The 17,727-nt window shown below is 41.9% G+C and overlaps 2 protein-coding genes across 2 annotated transcripts; one reads left to right on the top strand and one right to left on the bottom strand.

Annotated features, from left to right (window-relative positions):
* Positions 1–744: 744 nt before the first annotated feature.
* On the top strand, positions 745–8,591 carry wdr31 (WD repeat domain 31). Its single transcript, XM_072386966.1, has 9 exons — positions 745–818; positions 1,561–1,693; positions 2,922–2,996; positions 3,128–3,272; positions 4,391–4,491; positions 4,647–4,714; positions 6,761–6,902; positions 7,089–7,251; positions 7,360–8,591. The coding sequence occupies exons 1-9, from the start codon at positions 772–774 to the stop codon at positions 7,560–7,562; spliced, it is 1,077 nt and encodes a 358-aa protein (XP_072243067.1). The 5' UTR covers positions 745–771; the 3' UTR covers positions 7,563–8,591.
* Positions 8,592–9,589: 998 nt separating this feature from the next.
* On the bottom strand, positions 9,590–14,877 carry bri3bp (bri3 binding protein). The gene is made up of 3 exons (XM_072387838.1): positions 14,553–14,877; positions 13,244–13,346; positions 9,590–13,083 (listed from the first exon to the last, which is right to left on the bottom strand). The coding sequence occupies exons 1-3, from the start codon at positions 14,727–14,729 to the stop codon at positions 12,662–12,664; spliced, it is 702 nt and encodes a 233-aa protein (XP_072243939.1). The 5' UTR covers positions 14,730–14,877; the 3' UTR covers positions 9,590–12,661.
* Between the last annotated feature and the right edge of the window lie 2,850 nt (positions 14,878–17,727).

Genomic DNA, 17,727 nt, shown 5'->3' with positions numbered 1-17,727 from the left:
ACAAGGAGCTTCCGATAGCTTCCTGTCCGACGTCACGTGACACTGCCTCGCCTGGATACGAGAAGCGTCGCCCCGCGGTCGCTACGGAGAAAGTGATGGGTCTTCTGTAGTTTCAGAAATATACTTCTGTGCGCTTTCCCACGCAGTTGTGTGATCAAACTGTCATGGAAGTCTGCAGGAAACGCCTTGCTGTCGTTTCAACAACGACTCCGCCAACTTTTAACGTGTGTGCAGCCACATTCTAGTGCACTGGTCTTTCTTAGCATGACAGATAAAGATTAGTTAGCATGATAGCGAGCTAACGAACTGGCCTCGGCATCACCCAGCGAGCACACCTCCCAGGGACAGGTAAGGCATCTTTCTCCCGTCCTCTGAAGTAGCGCGAGCACCGGGACTCATTCAGCCACTACCGTTAAAGTCGCGCGGGAGTTGTTGTGTAACGACTGCCCGCACCGTTCATAGCAGGTGTTTTTGAGTGACTAATTCCCTGTGACGGTAATGATGCGGCGCTAATAGGATTTGAGGTCTCCCCTTCCTGTCGCTTGTTGGAGGAGTTCGCTAGTGTAACAAGGGTGGAGCTTAGCTGTTCATGTGAGAGAAAGTGGTATTTTGTGTGGTAGTGGTTTAATCTAACTTCGGGTATATGGTTGCGGTGATATTGTGAGCATCCAGTGCTCTACAGATTTATTTAGTTTCTATAGAATTTATTAAAACTCCGATTTTGATGGTGTGTGTGTCTCTCTCTGTGTGTCAGTAGGCTCCTAGGCAGACATGGGCAAACTACAGAGCAAGTTTCGTAAGAGGTCTACACTCTACAGGTGAGATTTGCTGAACTGAAATACTCTGTCCTCATCTCTGCCATGTCACTGCTTCAGCTCTGTTTCCAACAAGCATGGGTGCCCCCTTGAGCTAAAAAGTTGAGGTGCTTTCTTATTTGGCCTCTCTGCAGTTTGAGCAAGAAAATGGGGAGAATGTTTAATTTCCAAAATTACAACAGATGGACATCCTCAGTTCTGAAACGATACGATTGAGCATTACAGTTCCCCACAGAAACATGTCCATATCTCAGCTTACAAGCGTGGAGTTCAGAATGACCATATACATTAGGGGAGAAAAACCTTGCAACAAAATTTGCACTGCATACAGCTTCTGCCCTTTTTTTTTTTTTTTGGAAACGGAGTCGTAGAACCGTTGTTAAGTACAATCATAAGATGGAGAAAGATGATAAAGGCAGACTTTATGACTTTGGGTTAGAAAGTTTAAGCAGAAGTTACCTGAAAAAATTAGGTAACAAAGTAATTTGTCGTGGACTGTTTTAATCTGATGAATTCATCTCAAGGTTTACAAATGATGCCTGTGGATGAACTTATCTGGGGATTATACTATATAATCAAAGCTAAAATAACTTATTTGGTACAAAAATAAATCAAATGACAATGGTCATTGGAATATCTTTTTTCTTTTTAATCTGCATGATATCTGTATCTGTATGATATCAATGAGCATATTTTGAATGTGTTTGGGGCACGTCTTTTGCCTTCTCATTGATGTTTTGTACAGACCATCTCAGGGGGAGAAGGCTGATGGCACCTTTGACAGTCAGGTTCTGCAGTATGAACCCGCCCATAATGGATCCATTAACGCTGTGACCAATCTCAGCCCGGATCTGTGTGTTTCTGGCGGGAGTGACCAGGTAAATGAACAAAGGCTTTCATTAGATCATTATGAGTTAATTTCATTCAATTAAATCACGTTATTCTTTATTGATTGGCCCATATTTTTTATCTATCCTCCTCAGCAACTTTATCAGTCAAAAACTGAACTTGCAATGGTTTGGAAATGATTAGAGCTCGCAGAGTAAAACGCTAAATGCAAGTAAGACTCGCGGTAGGATGAACCATTTGATTAATAACATCCTTAATAAAGTATCATGTTATAGTGGCAGCCTGCTGCAGCAGCGGCTCTGGACGTATGATGTCTTTCTTTGTGTCCTCTTGAGATTTTCTGCTGAGCTTTTTTTTTTTTTTTGTGAAAACAGATTATTATTATTATTTTTTTTAGATATTTTTCTACGCTGGTTTGGATGTTATGCCGTTGGAAAGATTTCTGCACATAACTCTGGCACTTTTCTTTTTTTTGTTACATGCGTTATGCTGCATAATCATGGCATTGGTAAAGTTGTTTGCACAGCTGACTGAGCTTTCCAAAGCCCAAGTAATGCCTTCGAATGAGACCCCAAATCAAAGAGATGACTTGGATGCACAGGGGGGGCTTTCTTCCCTTGATCGTCATCGGTAGTGTGAGACCACAGGCAGATAGAATGAACAAGCTTGTAGCCCTGATGAGAAATATCAGGAAGGCAATATTGTTATTAATATTATTGCAGTCTGTCTCTACTCAGCTTTGTATGGGCAGACAGAGAGGTAACAGTAAAGGAGGCAGTGCTTACAGTGCTTGTTAACAGATGGAGTGTTATTGGACGTGTTTTTGAGGAGGCGTGTCTCTGCACCCCGGTTTTTGAACTGTTGGCTGTGAGTTCCTGTCCACGTTGTCTACTGAGAGAGTTCACCTGCGTTACCTTCCGACGCTGTATTTTATGCTCATCAGCCTACGCTGTTGCCAAGCTACAAAAACAAAACCCCAACCCCCTCGATGGCGATCGCTGAAGATTTCTAACACATCTCTTGTTGCTACACTCTATATGTTTTTCTAAATGTTTGTCAGCTGATTTTCATTCAGTTTTGCTTTGTTATTTATCCGAAACAATTCCATATTCTTCATGATAATTTATACTGCAGCTGCATCATTTCCCCTGCAGGGATCAATAAAGTTTGATTGAATTGTGGCGAATTGAATCACTGCGTCACATGTGCTTGTGTTTGTGTGTGTGTGTGTGTCTGTGTGTGTGTCCACCCCTGTAGGCTGTTGTGGTGTATGATTGGAAACAAGGCCGGATGTGTCAGTCCTTCCAGGGTCACAACAGAGAGGTTACCAAGGTAACGTCAATATTTTGTGTGTGTGTGTGTGTGTGTGCACAAACTGATTAAGGTGTGGAGCTGTTCAAAGCTCATATATACACATCCTCTGGTCTTATCTCCTCTAAACTCTGACTCCATCTATCCACCAGGTGCTTTGCTATCCAGGTAGTACGTGGATTTTTAGTGCCTCGCGGGACAAGACCGTTCTGATGTGGGACCTAAACCAGGGAGATGAACCTATTCAGGAATTTTGTGGGCATGAGTTGGTTGTCAATGGACTAGCTATCAGCCCTGGTACATACACAAGGACACTCACACAAAGGGTCTCCCTGACATTAGGAAATATTACAATTTTATCTGTTCATGTCAAGATAAAGTTGGCAGTTTGGGATTTCTAGCAGAGTGAACAATACATATCGAGTTGGACCAAGTGTTTCCTGTTCTATATCTGTGCAGGTAGCATCATATTTAACCCGATATGAAGCAATTTATTACCAATACGTTCATTTGGAGTTGCACTTCATCTCAGTTCCGTGTACTATAGTTATTTTACAACAACACAGCCATCGCCTCCCTCTGCAGAGTTAAATATCCCAGTTTCTGAGGGAATTCTACACACACCTCTACTGGGACCACTTCATCGACACGCATGGCTGCAGCACAGCTCATTCACTCCAGTAAGAATGTCCATCTTACTCAAAGTCGTCGTTCACTTCAAAGTCTGATAAATATCCTGCCATATTGCACAAAACTAGCAGTAGCAAACTCTGCGTGAAGTTAGCCGACTGTCACAGAGAAAGGAGTAAATAAACTGTGCTCCAGGGGGGCGTGTGAATGAAGTGGTCCCAGTAGAGTGCCTGTGTAGAAATCCCTCCTTTAGCTCTCCCATAGCCGCAAGTAGCCACATAACAGCACCTATGAGCTAACAGAGCTATAGTACACGTTCGTTCATTCATTCTTCTTAAAGTATTGGTGAAATAAAGACAGATAATGCCTTATTTAGAGGCTGCATCGTCCCTGCCCCATTAACTCCGTGATATGGATATACGCCGATCGCGAGTTATCTAAATAGCTTCCGAAGGACGCCGACTTTCACCAAACTGGTCTCGGTGAGTAGCTAAACGTATTTCATGCCAGAAATAAGGTCTAGGTTTTTAAAAAAAAACGGAGTTCTCCTTTAAGACTAAGATTACTTTATTGTCATCTTACAAGTGTTACAACTCACACGAAATTACTCTCCGTATCTGACCCATCCAGGTTGGCGCCTGTTGAACACGCATCTAATGTTTGTTATGTCAGTTTTAATGAGCAACACATTTGGCAGTACCTAGTACGCTCTCAGTTATCAATCTGATCCTGTAAACTGCATTCATTTCGGATTATTGAGTTGTTTGGTACTGTTTTTAATGTAGATGGGAGAAAGCTGTGTACTGGCTCTCGTGACAACTGGATGTGCCTGTGGGATATAGAATCTGCAAAATGTGAGCAGAGACACAACATCTCCAGAAACTTGGTAAGAGTTGTATTTTTTGTGCGCTTAACATCATACTAGACATGTCTTTTAGCATGTTGTTAGAAAAAAACAACCCAAGGCCTTGTGTCCATACCCTGCTTGGTGTTTTTTTTAATTGAGGTTTCCTCTCTTTCACTGTCTGCGTGTCTGTCTAGGTGACTCATGTATGCTGGGTTCCAGCCAGCTGCTCTGTGGTCCAGACCTCTGAGGATAAAACCATCAGGTACACAAAGACTTTCTAGCACACTTTTTCGTGTAATGCATACGTTGATACGCCCCTTTTCAAGATTTAATATGAAATAATACCTTATCGCTGTGGAATATGCTCAATAATTTCAACTTCATCACAAAAGTAGTAACTATTGCAAGTGTTATGGGACTGTGAGACTGATAATACAGTACAGTTAGAACCAGGGAAGGAGTAGTCAGGCTTTCCTATTTTTCTGGTTGTTAATCAGTCAAAGGTGAGTCAAGTTGAGTCATCTGTGTACACTTAATAGAACATTCTGACTATACAAAGACTGCGAATCAAACTTTAACCTACGCAAGCACTTTACTGTTGTCATCCAAATAAAGCCAGCATGATTTACGTGCTCTTATAGCTAATTAAAATACCAGACAAGACACAGTATTAAGCTTTGGGTTTGTGTCTAATCATTAAAATGAAATGGCTGTGCCCTATGCTTTTTACAGGTGGCACAAGAAGGAGATTGAACATAGATGTGATGTCATCATGAATGTGATAATTGTAGTTTAATGAATAAATGACTGAGTCAGCATAGTGACAGTCTGATTGGACAGCAGCTACAGTGTAAAAAAGCGTTTTTCCTGGTTTTTGTGTTACAGCCTGTAACGTAAATGGATTTTTGGGGGGGGGATTTCATATGAATTATCTCGAAGAAATAGTCCAAATTGGTGAAATGAAAACAAACATTTGAATATTTAAAACGAAGAAGAAAAGTGGTGTGTGTGTGTGTATATGTATTCAGACCCCCCCCCTAAAGTCAATACTTTGTAGAGTCACCTTTTGGTTGAAGGGGAACCTCTCTCTCTTGAAGACTGGAACAGGTTTTCCTCAGATATTCACCATCCATTATTCCCTCAGTTCTGACCAGTTTGCCAGTACCTGCCAATGAAAACCATCCCCACAGTGTGATGCTGCCACCACCATGCTTGGGATGGTGACAGGTGTTGGCAGATCTCATTTGGGGGCTTCAACGCAAAGGGGGTGACAACGTTTGCACTGCTTTTATTTCTTTCTTTCTTTCATTTTCATTTGTTGATTATTTTTTTCTTCCCTCAAAACAAATCTATTTAGATTACAGGTTGTAACATAAAAAGATAGGAAAAATTCCAAGGAGGATGACTATAGTTGAAAGCCACTGCACTTGTTGCTATCTAAGAGCGAAGTGATTACTCATGCCAACGCTTGGCTAACAGCTCCCTGAACCTTTGATCCAAGCCCTCTTATTTCCCTTCAGCCCTTGAGACACTCGTTATTTCAGGTAATCAAGACTCTTATAGAATGTTTTCTGGTAACTCATCACTAGATGGTGATACAGTGGCCATATGTTGGAGTTATTTCTCTAAAAATATTTGCGTATTTACTCCTTTTGCATACAAATAAATTAGCTGCGTGCGTTGAACTTTTCCTTTCCTCGTAGCGAACGCACGAATCGTCCTTGTTACATTATTAATGCTTTTCGTGCCTCGACTGCACAGACAGGGTTCTGTTGTGCACATTATTTGATGAAAACGTGTGTTTATGTTTATGTTTATGTATTTAGCATTTAGCTTTTATCCAAAGCGACTTACAAATGAAGATTTAACAAGCTATATAAAGCTAACAATAAACTACATAGAAGGAACCCACTAGTCTGACTATGTCAGAGGTGACAGAGTAGAGATAGGGTGCAGGCATAGAAAGAAGTACAGAAAGATAAAGTGCAGAGATAGAGGGGGTAGGGAAGTGCAAGGTAAGTGCTAGGATAGGAGATGCTCTCTGAAGAGCTGGGTTTTCAAGAGCTTCTTGAAGATAGACAGGGACGCCCCTGTTCTGGTGGTGCTCGGTAGGTCATTCCACCATCGTGGGACGACACATGAAAACAGTTTGAATTGTCTTAGGCGTGGTGTAGGAGCTGCTAGACGACAATCTTGGGACGAACGGAGGGGCCGAGTTGTGACATAAGTGTGTAACTGAGGACAGTATATTCTTATGTCTTACACATCCTTCTACGGTATGGCGTTTTTTTTTTTTGTGTGTGTGCAGGGTGTGGGACAGCCGTACATGGCAGGTAACCAACACTTTTCCAGCCAAGCAATACATCCAAACCCACTGTGACGTTTCTCCAAACGGCCACTACTTGGTGTCCAGCAGCAACGGCTTCGGAGGCCAGGGTTGTGAAGCTACGGTGAGACCAGGGGAGGCGTTGGGGCAGTTTTTGGCCGTAAAGGTTGTGAATGGGTTGAAGCTATCAGTAATGCTATTGCTATCAGCAATGGTCCTCATTTATACCATGATGTTTGAGTGGTGTCCACTTGTTTGTGCAGCGAGTTTTGATACATTTGACATCGGTGTTGCCCCCGTGTGTTGTTAGCTCTGGGACCTGCGTCAGCCCGGCTGTAAAGTGGTGGAGTACAGAGGCCATCTTCAGACCACAGCCTGCTGTATGTTTCTGCCCGTGTCTACTGGAGGAACCGCTCGCGTGGCAACGTCCTCCCACGATGGCTCAGTTAAAATCTGGGATCAGAATACAGCAGGTAACATTTCCAACATGTGGATGAAAGAAGCACACCCAGGGGGTATTTGGTGTCATTTTTAAAGCAATTAACATTCCTCCGTCTGGTCTTCTGCCGTAATCGTTTCAGTCTGTCTGGGAACGTTGCCTTTGGATGGCGCCGGTCCACTGATTTCTCTGGCTCCAACCGATTCGACCAGTTTGCTGTGTGCCAGTTTCAACAGCGGGCTCCACCATATCCAAGTGGACCAGGGATCCCACCAGGCTCAAGGTTCTGGTGCAGGTTCGGGTGGAACAGGAGACCTAGACATTCGAGTCGTGGCACGTTTCTGACAGTTTTCTGACGTTCCTGTGACTCGTACAGCTGAACTGTGAACGTCCTGTCATGCTTTGTTTTTTTAAAAACTTTTTTCTAGACTCCCATACTAAAACAAATGACAAAAGGAGGAGAAGTGTGTATGAGGGACTAATAACACCCAAACGATCATGCCTGGACCCCTTGTTGGATAAAGCCTCTGAGCAGGAATATCCTGTAGGTCACCCTATTGTAGTCGCCTGATATCAGGCATATTTATTTAAAAGTATATACCATGCGTAGCCACAAACCCAACAATGGTATTGCAGCTGGGTGGTTTAATTGTTTATACAGTTGGATGTGATGGATTTCTAAAAACCAACTGACACCCAATGAAAGTGGAGCTTTTGAAGCACTTGGTGGTTTGAGGCCCCTTTGCAGCAGCCTATTTGGTGATCCAGCCTTGCTTTCAGGGTTATTTTCTTTGAGCAATAGACGATAGGTGGGGGATATGATCAAATTTGAGTTCCCAGCTAGTTTGAACTAACCAGATGTGCTGAATACAGACTGTTGGGACAATCTTTGAACTTGTAGTATTCACTGTGTTATATGTTGAGCCCAGGACACTTCCTGGGCACCAGCTGCTAACTGGTCTTGGTTTTGGTAATTAATGTTACATGCATTTCAAGCACTGAATTATAATTTTAACTCCAAAAAAAAAAACCTCTTAACCAATTTGGAAGCATTCAAGGAGCAGGAAAATAAGCCATTTGGTGAGGTAGTACTTGTCATGGAAGCCAAGAGTATGTGACTGTTTTTGTTATGAACTTTGTTTTCCAGGCACCGTCAGACTTGGGGTTTAATTTGTCAAACAAGTCAATGAAATGAGATAATAGGAGTTGTGCTGGCTGATAAATTTAGTCTGTATTGTAGCTTTAACTGGTCAAGCGTTAGGCCAGATGAATATCAACGACACCAGACTGTATGAAGATCCTATTTTTCTTGTGTAGATTAAGGTTTTTTTTTTTTTTTGTTTCGTGCCGATAGCCACTGCATTTCAATTTTAAAATGACAATGCAAAAGTAAGCACTTTTTCCTCTTTTTTTTTTTTTTTTTTTACAAGATAAAACACTAAAAAGTAAACATGAGCAAAAAAAAAAAGTGCAAATACAAAATAAAGCCCAAAGCCGGCTGTTTATGTCTCGGCTTGAACTAAAACTTCAAAATTCAGACGCCGTAGTCGAGGCACGTTACATTAACTGCATATTGAACAAGGCATGACATCTCTTACGTGTAACCTTCGTGCTGATAATTATGTCATCCCAGACAACGGCAACAAAATGTGACTGGAAGTTCACCTGTGACGCACAGTTTTGTCAAAAGGTGGTGAGGAGACCAACCGCATTTATTATTTCTCTGGAATTTAAAGATCACTGCCAGCATTAGGAATCATAACGTCACCTACTAATCTAATTTGATCCCATTTGATGCTTGAGGACGAAGCAATAGATGATGCATTTTATAAAGTCTTAGGATTAAACCTTTTATTACTGCTCTTAGTGTTTGCTGAGCTTTTTTTTTTTTTGGTCTGATCACAGCCGTCAAAGGAATCTTCCATTCAAAGCGGTACACAAACACTTTCACTGCTTTTGGCACGATGCTGCGGCTGTAAAAGACTGTTTTTGCTCATGGAAATCACATCGTAGTTTTTTAAAAAAAGTTTTTTTAAGTGCAAACATCAGAAGCTTTCAGCTAACAGAGATGGATGCCAGAAGCAACACTAATGCCACAGCTGATTAGTTTGTTAAACTTCTGCATCTTTTCCCAAAACCACCAAGGGCTTTTTTGTCATCGCCCAAAGGTTTATATTAATGCCACCTACAAGCAGAAATATTTTTAGCAAAAAAAACAAAAAAAAAAAGCCACCCTGACATATTATAAATGCAGGAAAATAACTGCCTATTAACAGGTTTGTTCCTGTCTCATAAAGCCCACTCTGTGCAGAAAAAAACCCAAACCAAAATGAGACACATTTTTGAGATAATTAAAGGATGAGGAAATGGAGGACAATCAGCCATACTGCTGTGTTTATTCAATTCTGGACCTCATTTTCACTTGGACACAACAAGAGCCATTTCCCCCACAAACAGGTTCTCATGAAGACACTCAAAGACAATTCTAGGCAGAACAATTTCCACATCTTTCCACGTCATTCAAGTACAGAAACATTTAGAATAATTCAGAAAAGAAAAAGAAAATGAATCCGCATCTACAAAAAGAGGAACGCATACTTCCCTTTTAAGTAAAAAAAAACAAAAAACAAACAACGTTGGCACCATTTTTTACAAAAAGCCGGCGGCTCGGAACAATAGAAATAATTAGGATACAGTACATGAAACGATGCAGTTACAAGTCATTCACTGGAGAAGAAGGAACAAATGTAATCTGAGGACAGCATTCAAGCTAATGCAACAGATCCAGTGTTGTCATTCAACATTTAAGCGGTAACTTTATTTACCGTTTCATTTTTCCTTCAACAGTTTTCAGGGTCTAAAATAAAAGATCTAAAAAAAAAAAAAAAAAACAAACCCCTCTAAATCATTTAAGTGACAAAAACCAACTATTACAGAGCTGAATCCCTTCACAGATCACGTCTTATCTTTAAAAAATACTCCGATCCTGGCTAGAGTCCGATTTCTAGAATCGACATGTAACAAGAAGCCAAAAGCCAAGCCCCTCTTCTCTTGGAGCCGCTGGACCCCTGTTTAAAGGAAAAACACTGATTTTTATCCTATATTCTAAAATGCACCCTTCATGCAAAGACAAAACAAAAAAACTAAAAACTTGCCAAAGAGCACTGCAGTGATAATGGAATGAGAGAAGAGTGTTTACACATCACTTAGTCCTGTGACGTCAGGTGTGACAGTTTGGTCTACAGTGTTCAGGAATCAGTGCCGATGTTAAACAGACTGAAAAGTAAGACTCGTCATACAGTAATACGATACAAAAGAGAATCAGTTTCCGGCTAATTTTTTTCACGCCGTACAGTAAAATCTCTCTACTTAGGCAGTCGACAACATAGATATTTTGTAATGTAAAAGGCATAAAGGCAGCATGCAACAGAATCCCACATGACAACAGACACAGGAGCTACCGGGTTGGTTTACTGAGGGAGACAAACTGGCTGTCTTTTCTAAATGGGAAAAAACTAAAAAAAAACATGAACAGAAGATGAATTTTGGCGAGCGCTGCCTTCATTTCAAGATGGCGTCGATAAGCAAGACAACAGCTCCGATCAGATACTCAATGTAGCTGTTGAAGTGGATACCTGAAAAAGATGTGAGCTGATAATGAGGCTATGATGGGTAACAGCCAGCGGCCACGCGTTTGTACCTGGTGTGACGGCAGTGCGTCACCTTTAATCTACAAGGGAAACTTTAACTTTACCGACCTGTGTCCTGCACTCAGTCTTTGGGGTCGAGACGAAGATATGCCACAAAAACGAGCAACAATATTACTGTTTAAAAAAAAAAGAAAAAAAAAAAAAGGCCAATTCCATCAGAACAGTGCATGACAGCAGAAGTATTGAGCAAACAAGGAGCAAAAATCCATTCAAATAAAAAAATAAGAGTGACGACACCTGCAATTTCTTACACTGAATGACTTAATCCCTCAATCTAAACTCCGGCTGAATCACAGGTAAGACTCATGATCACAGACTAGCATGAATAGATTAATAATGTACAACAGTTTCCAGAATCAGGGTTAGTAGCAGGGTGCTGTACGTAAGCCCCCCCCCACAGAATCAAAGGCACAAGCCTTCACTTACTCTATCACCAGGTTGGAAAAGCTGATCCCAAACTCTACCCACACTTCCCTCTTGCCAGTGCGACGTGGCTTCATCCTTTTGAGGATAAATCTGCTTCACATGGGAACATGTTACAGATGAAGGTTCGAGCCACTGGATACGGCTCAGTTTCTCTCAAAGAATTCACTCTGTTTCATGAAAAGCTGGGCTTGGTGCAGACGTCGGGCACGAATCGAGCTTTGCTAATACAACGGTGTAAGAACGCGCGTCATTTGAGGGAGAGGGGAGAAAAGCTGAACCCGCCTCTGAGCTGGAAAGAGACTCAAAAGGGAGCAAGACATGATTTTAATATACTTGACCCCTCATTTCAGTTCAGTGTTTGTGTTGGGAGAGTCCCTGAGATATTGGTGGCTTTCTGCATTTCCTCCAAGCCTGATGGTAACTTTTAGTATAGTGCTTTTCCATTACACAAGCTCGGCCCCCCACACACACGCGCACACACACACACACGCACACACACACACATTCGAGTAAGTCTCTAAGAGGCATTTGCTCATGCACTCACACGAGAAAATGAGGTCCTGATGTTACACTCTGGTCACAATGGAACGGTGAGTCAATGAAACAAACTAGACAGACATGTTTCCACATTCTGGATGGAAATGGAATAAATAAGTCTCACTATGGACAGATATCTAAAATCTTAAAAGCTCTCGCACATTAGAAATAATGCCTGAGTCCCAGTCCCGTATCAGACCCCATCGCTTTCTTTTTCTCTCTCTGTGTGGACGAAAACAGAATCTGGACCCTCTGGTTACTTACAAGGACAAAAATACATCAAATATGCTTATCTATCTAGCACAGGTATTGTCGGTGCTTCAGCAAACGTTTAAAAAATAAAAAATAAAAAAAAAATTCCACCAATTAAGAAGTTTTTCAAAAGTAGCGAAGATGTAGAATTAGGCCAGACGGCCACGGTAACCGATAACTTGCTCCTAGATGTAGAAAAACCTTCCAAATCCTTGAGGCGAAGATGGAAGAACGAATATTTGGTTGATTTATTTGAGCTCTCAGTCAATTGTCCTTGCTTCTGAGGATTTTTTTTATTATTTTTTTTTTAAACTCATCTGGTTACCAAAATTGACTATAGCCTTTAAAACTGTTTAAATCTAGGTATCTCCCCACGTGAAGGATGGGGTGTAAATACGCAGTAGTTGTGTTTCTGCAGATGTGTGTAGGAAACGGTGTTGTGTTGACAAATACACCTGGTTTGTGTGCCCCCCCCCCCCACCCCACAAAACCTCATCCTATTTGCAACCTACAGTGAGTCTACTGGTCCCCGGTGTGTTCCAGGCTGTCTATGACACGGCTCAGCCGGATGTTGAGCAGCCTGATCTGAGTGTCCAGGTGGTCGATTTTCTCTTCCAGCGAACCCGCCCCGCCTCCTCGGCGCCAGTACGCTCCCACGGGCCCCGTCATGAAGTACACGGCCATGATGAAGCAAAGCGGCAGAACCGCACGCTCAGGGTCGCCCTCAAACTTCTGCAGGATGTAGAGGCAGGACAGGGCGAAAAGCGTGACACGTGCGACCCAGAAGAAGCGGCCAAAGACGGCGTGGAGGAGGTAAAAGAAACCCCCCAGGAACATGGAGAGGAACCAGTAGGCCAAGAGTACAGCTGCGACCAGGAGCAGGGCGCGCGCCGGGGAGGTGGTTAGAGACGTGGGGCTAAAGTAGTGGCTGAGGTTTGAGGCTGCACAGAAGGACGAGAGGAGGACAACATTGTTCATCAGCGAAATGACAGTCGTTTCAGAGCATTTCACATTCCCGTTGACAAGTTTCGCTTTCCGACTCTCTCCGACACGTTGACATTTATGCTTGAAAAGATATGAAAGTGCATTTAAAAGGCTTACAATCGATGCCCATCACATCCAGGAGATCCGACCAGATCTTCCAGATGGTGTCCAGGAAAGAGTCCACGCCATGGACGAAGCGCTCTGTTGCTTTGGAGAAAAACTGTGAGGAGAAAGAGCGGAAGGACGTGGGGTTAGTCCGTCTCATCTTTACGCGTTCGTTCTACACAATACTGCCAACAGAGGGAATGACACTGTTTTTGATTAAACCCTCAAACGGCCTACACAGTTACAGCTGAAAACAGCTGTTGTTTTTCCACAGACAAACACAGCACAACTTCAGTGTCACAGGTGGGAAGATTTGCTGCCAGTTCTTGAAATTTTGTTAATACAGTCTTTGCACTCTAATTCAATTCAAACATCTCTCACTTGTTCATTCATTTTTCTACGGATTCATTTATTCTTACAAACCAACAGAACGATGGATGCCACACTAAACAGGAAAGACCCAAATATAGCGGTGAAAATTCTGCTTTTGGATTGATGACAGAGTGATGATGTAATACAGTAAACAACTGTCATATCATTTGGTGCCTTTGCACATTTTCTTGATTACACTTCTATAAAGGTAACATTTTACACACAAAGCTTTTACTTTAAAAAAAAAAAGAAAAAAAAGTGCCCGACAACATGGCGTTACTGCTTGTAATCGAAGGACCAGACCACTTCCTCCATCTCTGCTTACCATGCGCACATAAGGGAAGTAGCTGCAACTGGGACACAAGGTTCTAATGATCAAACGAAGTCTGCAGTCTTAAACATGAGCATTTCTACATTTTCTTGGCAGTAGTTGAGGTGGAAAATGAGCCAAATCACAAGAGTCTCACACATGTCACTTTGTTTTTCCATTTGGCGACCAAATGCAGGAAATATTCAAAATGCAGGAAGTGCATTTGGGGCAATGATAGCGTACAAGCGAACAAAGCATTCCCTTAATACGAGCAGTTTTCAAGGAACTAAGAGATCCAGTCTTCATAATGAGAGAGCTGTCATTGATGGAATCGATGGGATTGTGACATTTTTTCTGTGGAACATTAAATGCACCCCTCACTGCATCGTATAGGACTAACAATTAATTACACCACAAAAATTGTCTCTCCCCCCCTCCAAATCTTGAACCACGCTTAAAGGCTGTAATTTTCTACAGATTGAGAAACCAAAGGATTAAGGCTAATATTTCAAAATGGCATCCATGATATTGTAAACCAGGCCCTGTCCCGCTTCTTTCCTCGTCGTCATGCACAGACAACAAGCCGCCGGTCAGCGACTGCTTGATCAAAACCAGCCGCAGTCTGGTGCCCCCACTGACCTTGTATAACCCTCTGATGTTGTCCTCTCCGAACACGCTGCTGAGGGTCTGGTAGATGCCATTAGCTGCCCGTCGGAAGCTGTTCTGGTTGCTTGTTCTGCTCCTGGCCGCCTCAGCTGTGCACAGCAAAGACGCGGAAAGCACCAAAAAAATCGCGATAAACCTGATTCCCTTCATGTCACCTCAAGGCCCGAGATGTCAAATGCAAGTGTGTATCAAAATGTTACAATTAAACTTAAAGTGAAACAGATGGCTAGCTGCCTAAAGTAACACCTTGCTGGGAAGATGACAGAAACAGGCTGTGATGGTGGCTTTAGCCACTGGTGCATTCACGGACGCTTTAGAAACCAGTTATTCTCCGTTCTATCTTGGCTTGCAATGCTTTTGGAGGGCAGGGAGGGTGGAAATAGCAAGAAAAATGTGCTCTTATATTATTTATTCGCCATCAAATGAGTTCTTTATTCTATAAAGGATAAGTTGAGATTTAATAACGAGTCTCAGTTGACGTTTACAAACTAATTAATTTGCCAAAAACGCGTCGATCTGTACGTTTTAAAATTCTACAAATGCTATATACAATTGCTATTATTGGATCATTTGGAATCAAGACCCTCGAGTCAAGTCCAATTTTGCTTTTAGAAAGCAAGTTATCACTACTCTCCGGATATTTCCTATTATCCTTAAAGATAATTTACTCGCCCTCGTGTGAATTTGAAGCTAATTAGACTCGTCTATGGCTCACTGCTGACCTCTGCTGGTGACGGAACTACCTCTCTTTCCTTCTTTCTCCGAGTCAGTAAGTCTGCAGAACTTCACAATCGTCACCGAAATCATGCAACTCAAAAATAAGATTTTCACAAAGGTATCCACACGATCCAGCTACGTTATGCCTGGGTCTGAAACTAAATTAGGACTCTAAAAACAAAAGGTTTTACACTGGCTGTAGAAAAGGGCCCCAGCTTTTAATTGGTTTGATTTTTTTTAAGCCATTGTATTATGATTGGCTCCAATAAAATAAAATTAAATTACAAAAATATATAGATAGGCAGAAAGAAAAAAAGCAGTTTTTCCTTTTTTTGTGCACGTGTGTTTTAAAAGAATTCCAAGGGGGAAAATGATGCAGTTCAATCGCAAATTCTCTGGGCCACTTTCAGTTAATACAAATTGAGTGATTATCCTCACATTCCTGTCCAACATGTTTAAATCACCCACTAGATGGTAGACTTGGACTACGTTTGCTCCTTGACCAGAACATAAAAATATACACAAGATGAATGTACAATGATGTCCGTTTTGGCAAATCTGATAAACATTATCTGGCGACATTATTAAAGGAGTTGAAAAAAGTATCAGAGAGCATAAGTGCCAGAACAGGAAAAAAAGGGGGTATAATAACATTCCGGTTCGGTTCCTCGTCTCACTTCGCGTGTTGAAGGAGTCCAGTTGTGCTGAGAGATTTGGATGGTATTTGGTATCCAAGCAACGACGTATGTAAAGTAGACAGAGAACGGAGCAGGGCAGGGTATGTGTATGTCAGCCTTAGAGTAGATTAGATAAAAACCGCAAATTATATCTATTCTCAGTTTAAATGAGGACCTGCTCTGCTCTGAACAATTAAGTTCAGGGAAGCTACCCAACTGTTTTTAACAGGCAGAGTTGAAAATGTACGGGCGAGCTCCAAGAGTGACCTTCGAGGCAAAGGGCGGGACTCCATCTACCGTTGGCCCCGGCTCGTACGACGTTTGCCAATTCAATTACATACTATCAGGTAGTAGAAACTGCTAACAAGGCCACACTCTGCTGGAAACGGAAGGCTAGAGTGGACTCCCTGGTCTGTTGCTAACTTTTAATAAGTTTAAGCTGGCTCTATAAAAGTGTGTGCAGACAGAGGAAATGAGAGCATCTGTTGATTACCAAATATCCATCAGCTGTGAGTTCAGGATGGCAGTCGAAGTTGCCATGGTGATTTTAGGGACAACATTGTGTCTCAGTCAGACAGAAAACTCATAACTTTGTCTGCCACTGTTGTTATTTGCCATTGTGAGCCCAAGGATATCTCATACTTTAGTGTGACTTCTGTACTCTTATGTTGACAAAAAGAACTGAACATACAGGCGGCAAGTCTGGACTTGCTATGACAATTTCTGCTCTTTTTAAAAGGCAAAAGACTTGAACATTTTGTGCTGGAAGCCTACACATGATGGGAAAATATCAAATCCAGTTCTGAATGAGAGCAGGGCTTTCTCCAAGAAACAAGAAACCAAAAGGGGCTGATTTTAAACCAAAAAGTTCCTTTTTTACAAAACACAACTGTGTCGTCATTCAATGGACAGTTGCAGCACATTCTCTGTAATTTCACATTCAGCAGCCTGCATGTGTCACTTTTGTGTGTTACTTCCTGTTGCAGATGGGTACGCTCCATTCCTGTCCTTGACCGACAGGATGTCAACTTTCAATACCTCCAGTGAGAGAACACCAGGACCTGGAGAGTATGACCCATCGCCTATTAATGTACGATTCAGTTTACAAGTATAATCACAGCTTAGTAGAGACGTTACCAAGAACCACAGATTGGGACTCTTGTTGAATATCTTTCACTTCTGTGTTTTATTTCCTTTTCTAATTACAAATAACATTACAATAAGTACTAATATGAGACAGCCACTGTGTAACAATGGGAAAATATAGCATTAGACAATTCTAAAGCACTTTTTGTTGACTGTTTATTGCGCCGCTCTGTTTTCAGAGCTGCAGACCCTAACAATGAATTATCTCAGGTGTCATCTGTGATCAGCATGAAGCATTTAAAGAAATCTGAAGTTTGATGCTAGCAGCACCCTTTGAAATGTTGGAAAAGAAGCAAAGAAAGAAAAGAAAAATGATAGAATTAAAAAGCACCGATGTTATGGAAAATGGTAAATACCAGCAAATTAACTTGGGACAGGTTGGGGTGGGAGGATTTGGTTTAAAGGGTCATGGTTTGTGAAAAAAAGAAAAACATCTACAGCGCATAAAATTAGAAAGTTATATATATCGCAGTGCTTAAAAGCAGAAGACTGGCTGCCATTGTTGGATGTGCATGACCTTTGAACCCTCAAGCCTAGTTTATGCTTTTGCGTCAAGTCGGCGGCGTAGCTACGATGTGGACGAGGACCACTACGCCGTAGCCCGACGT

Source organism: Leuresthes tenuis, unplaced genomic scaffold (assembly GCF_036924035.1).
Source record: "Leuresthes tenuis unplaced genomic scaffold, fLeuTen1.0.hap1 SCAF_6, whole genome shotgun sequence".
Taxonomy (NCBI): Eukaryota; Metazoa; Chordata; class Actinopteri; order Atheriniformes; family Atherinopsidae; genus Leuresthes; species Leuresthes tenuis.
Note: the sequence above shows the minus strand (reverse complement) of the source record. Positions and strands in the feature narration are given on the sequence as shown.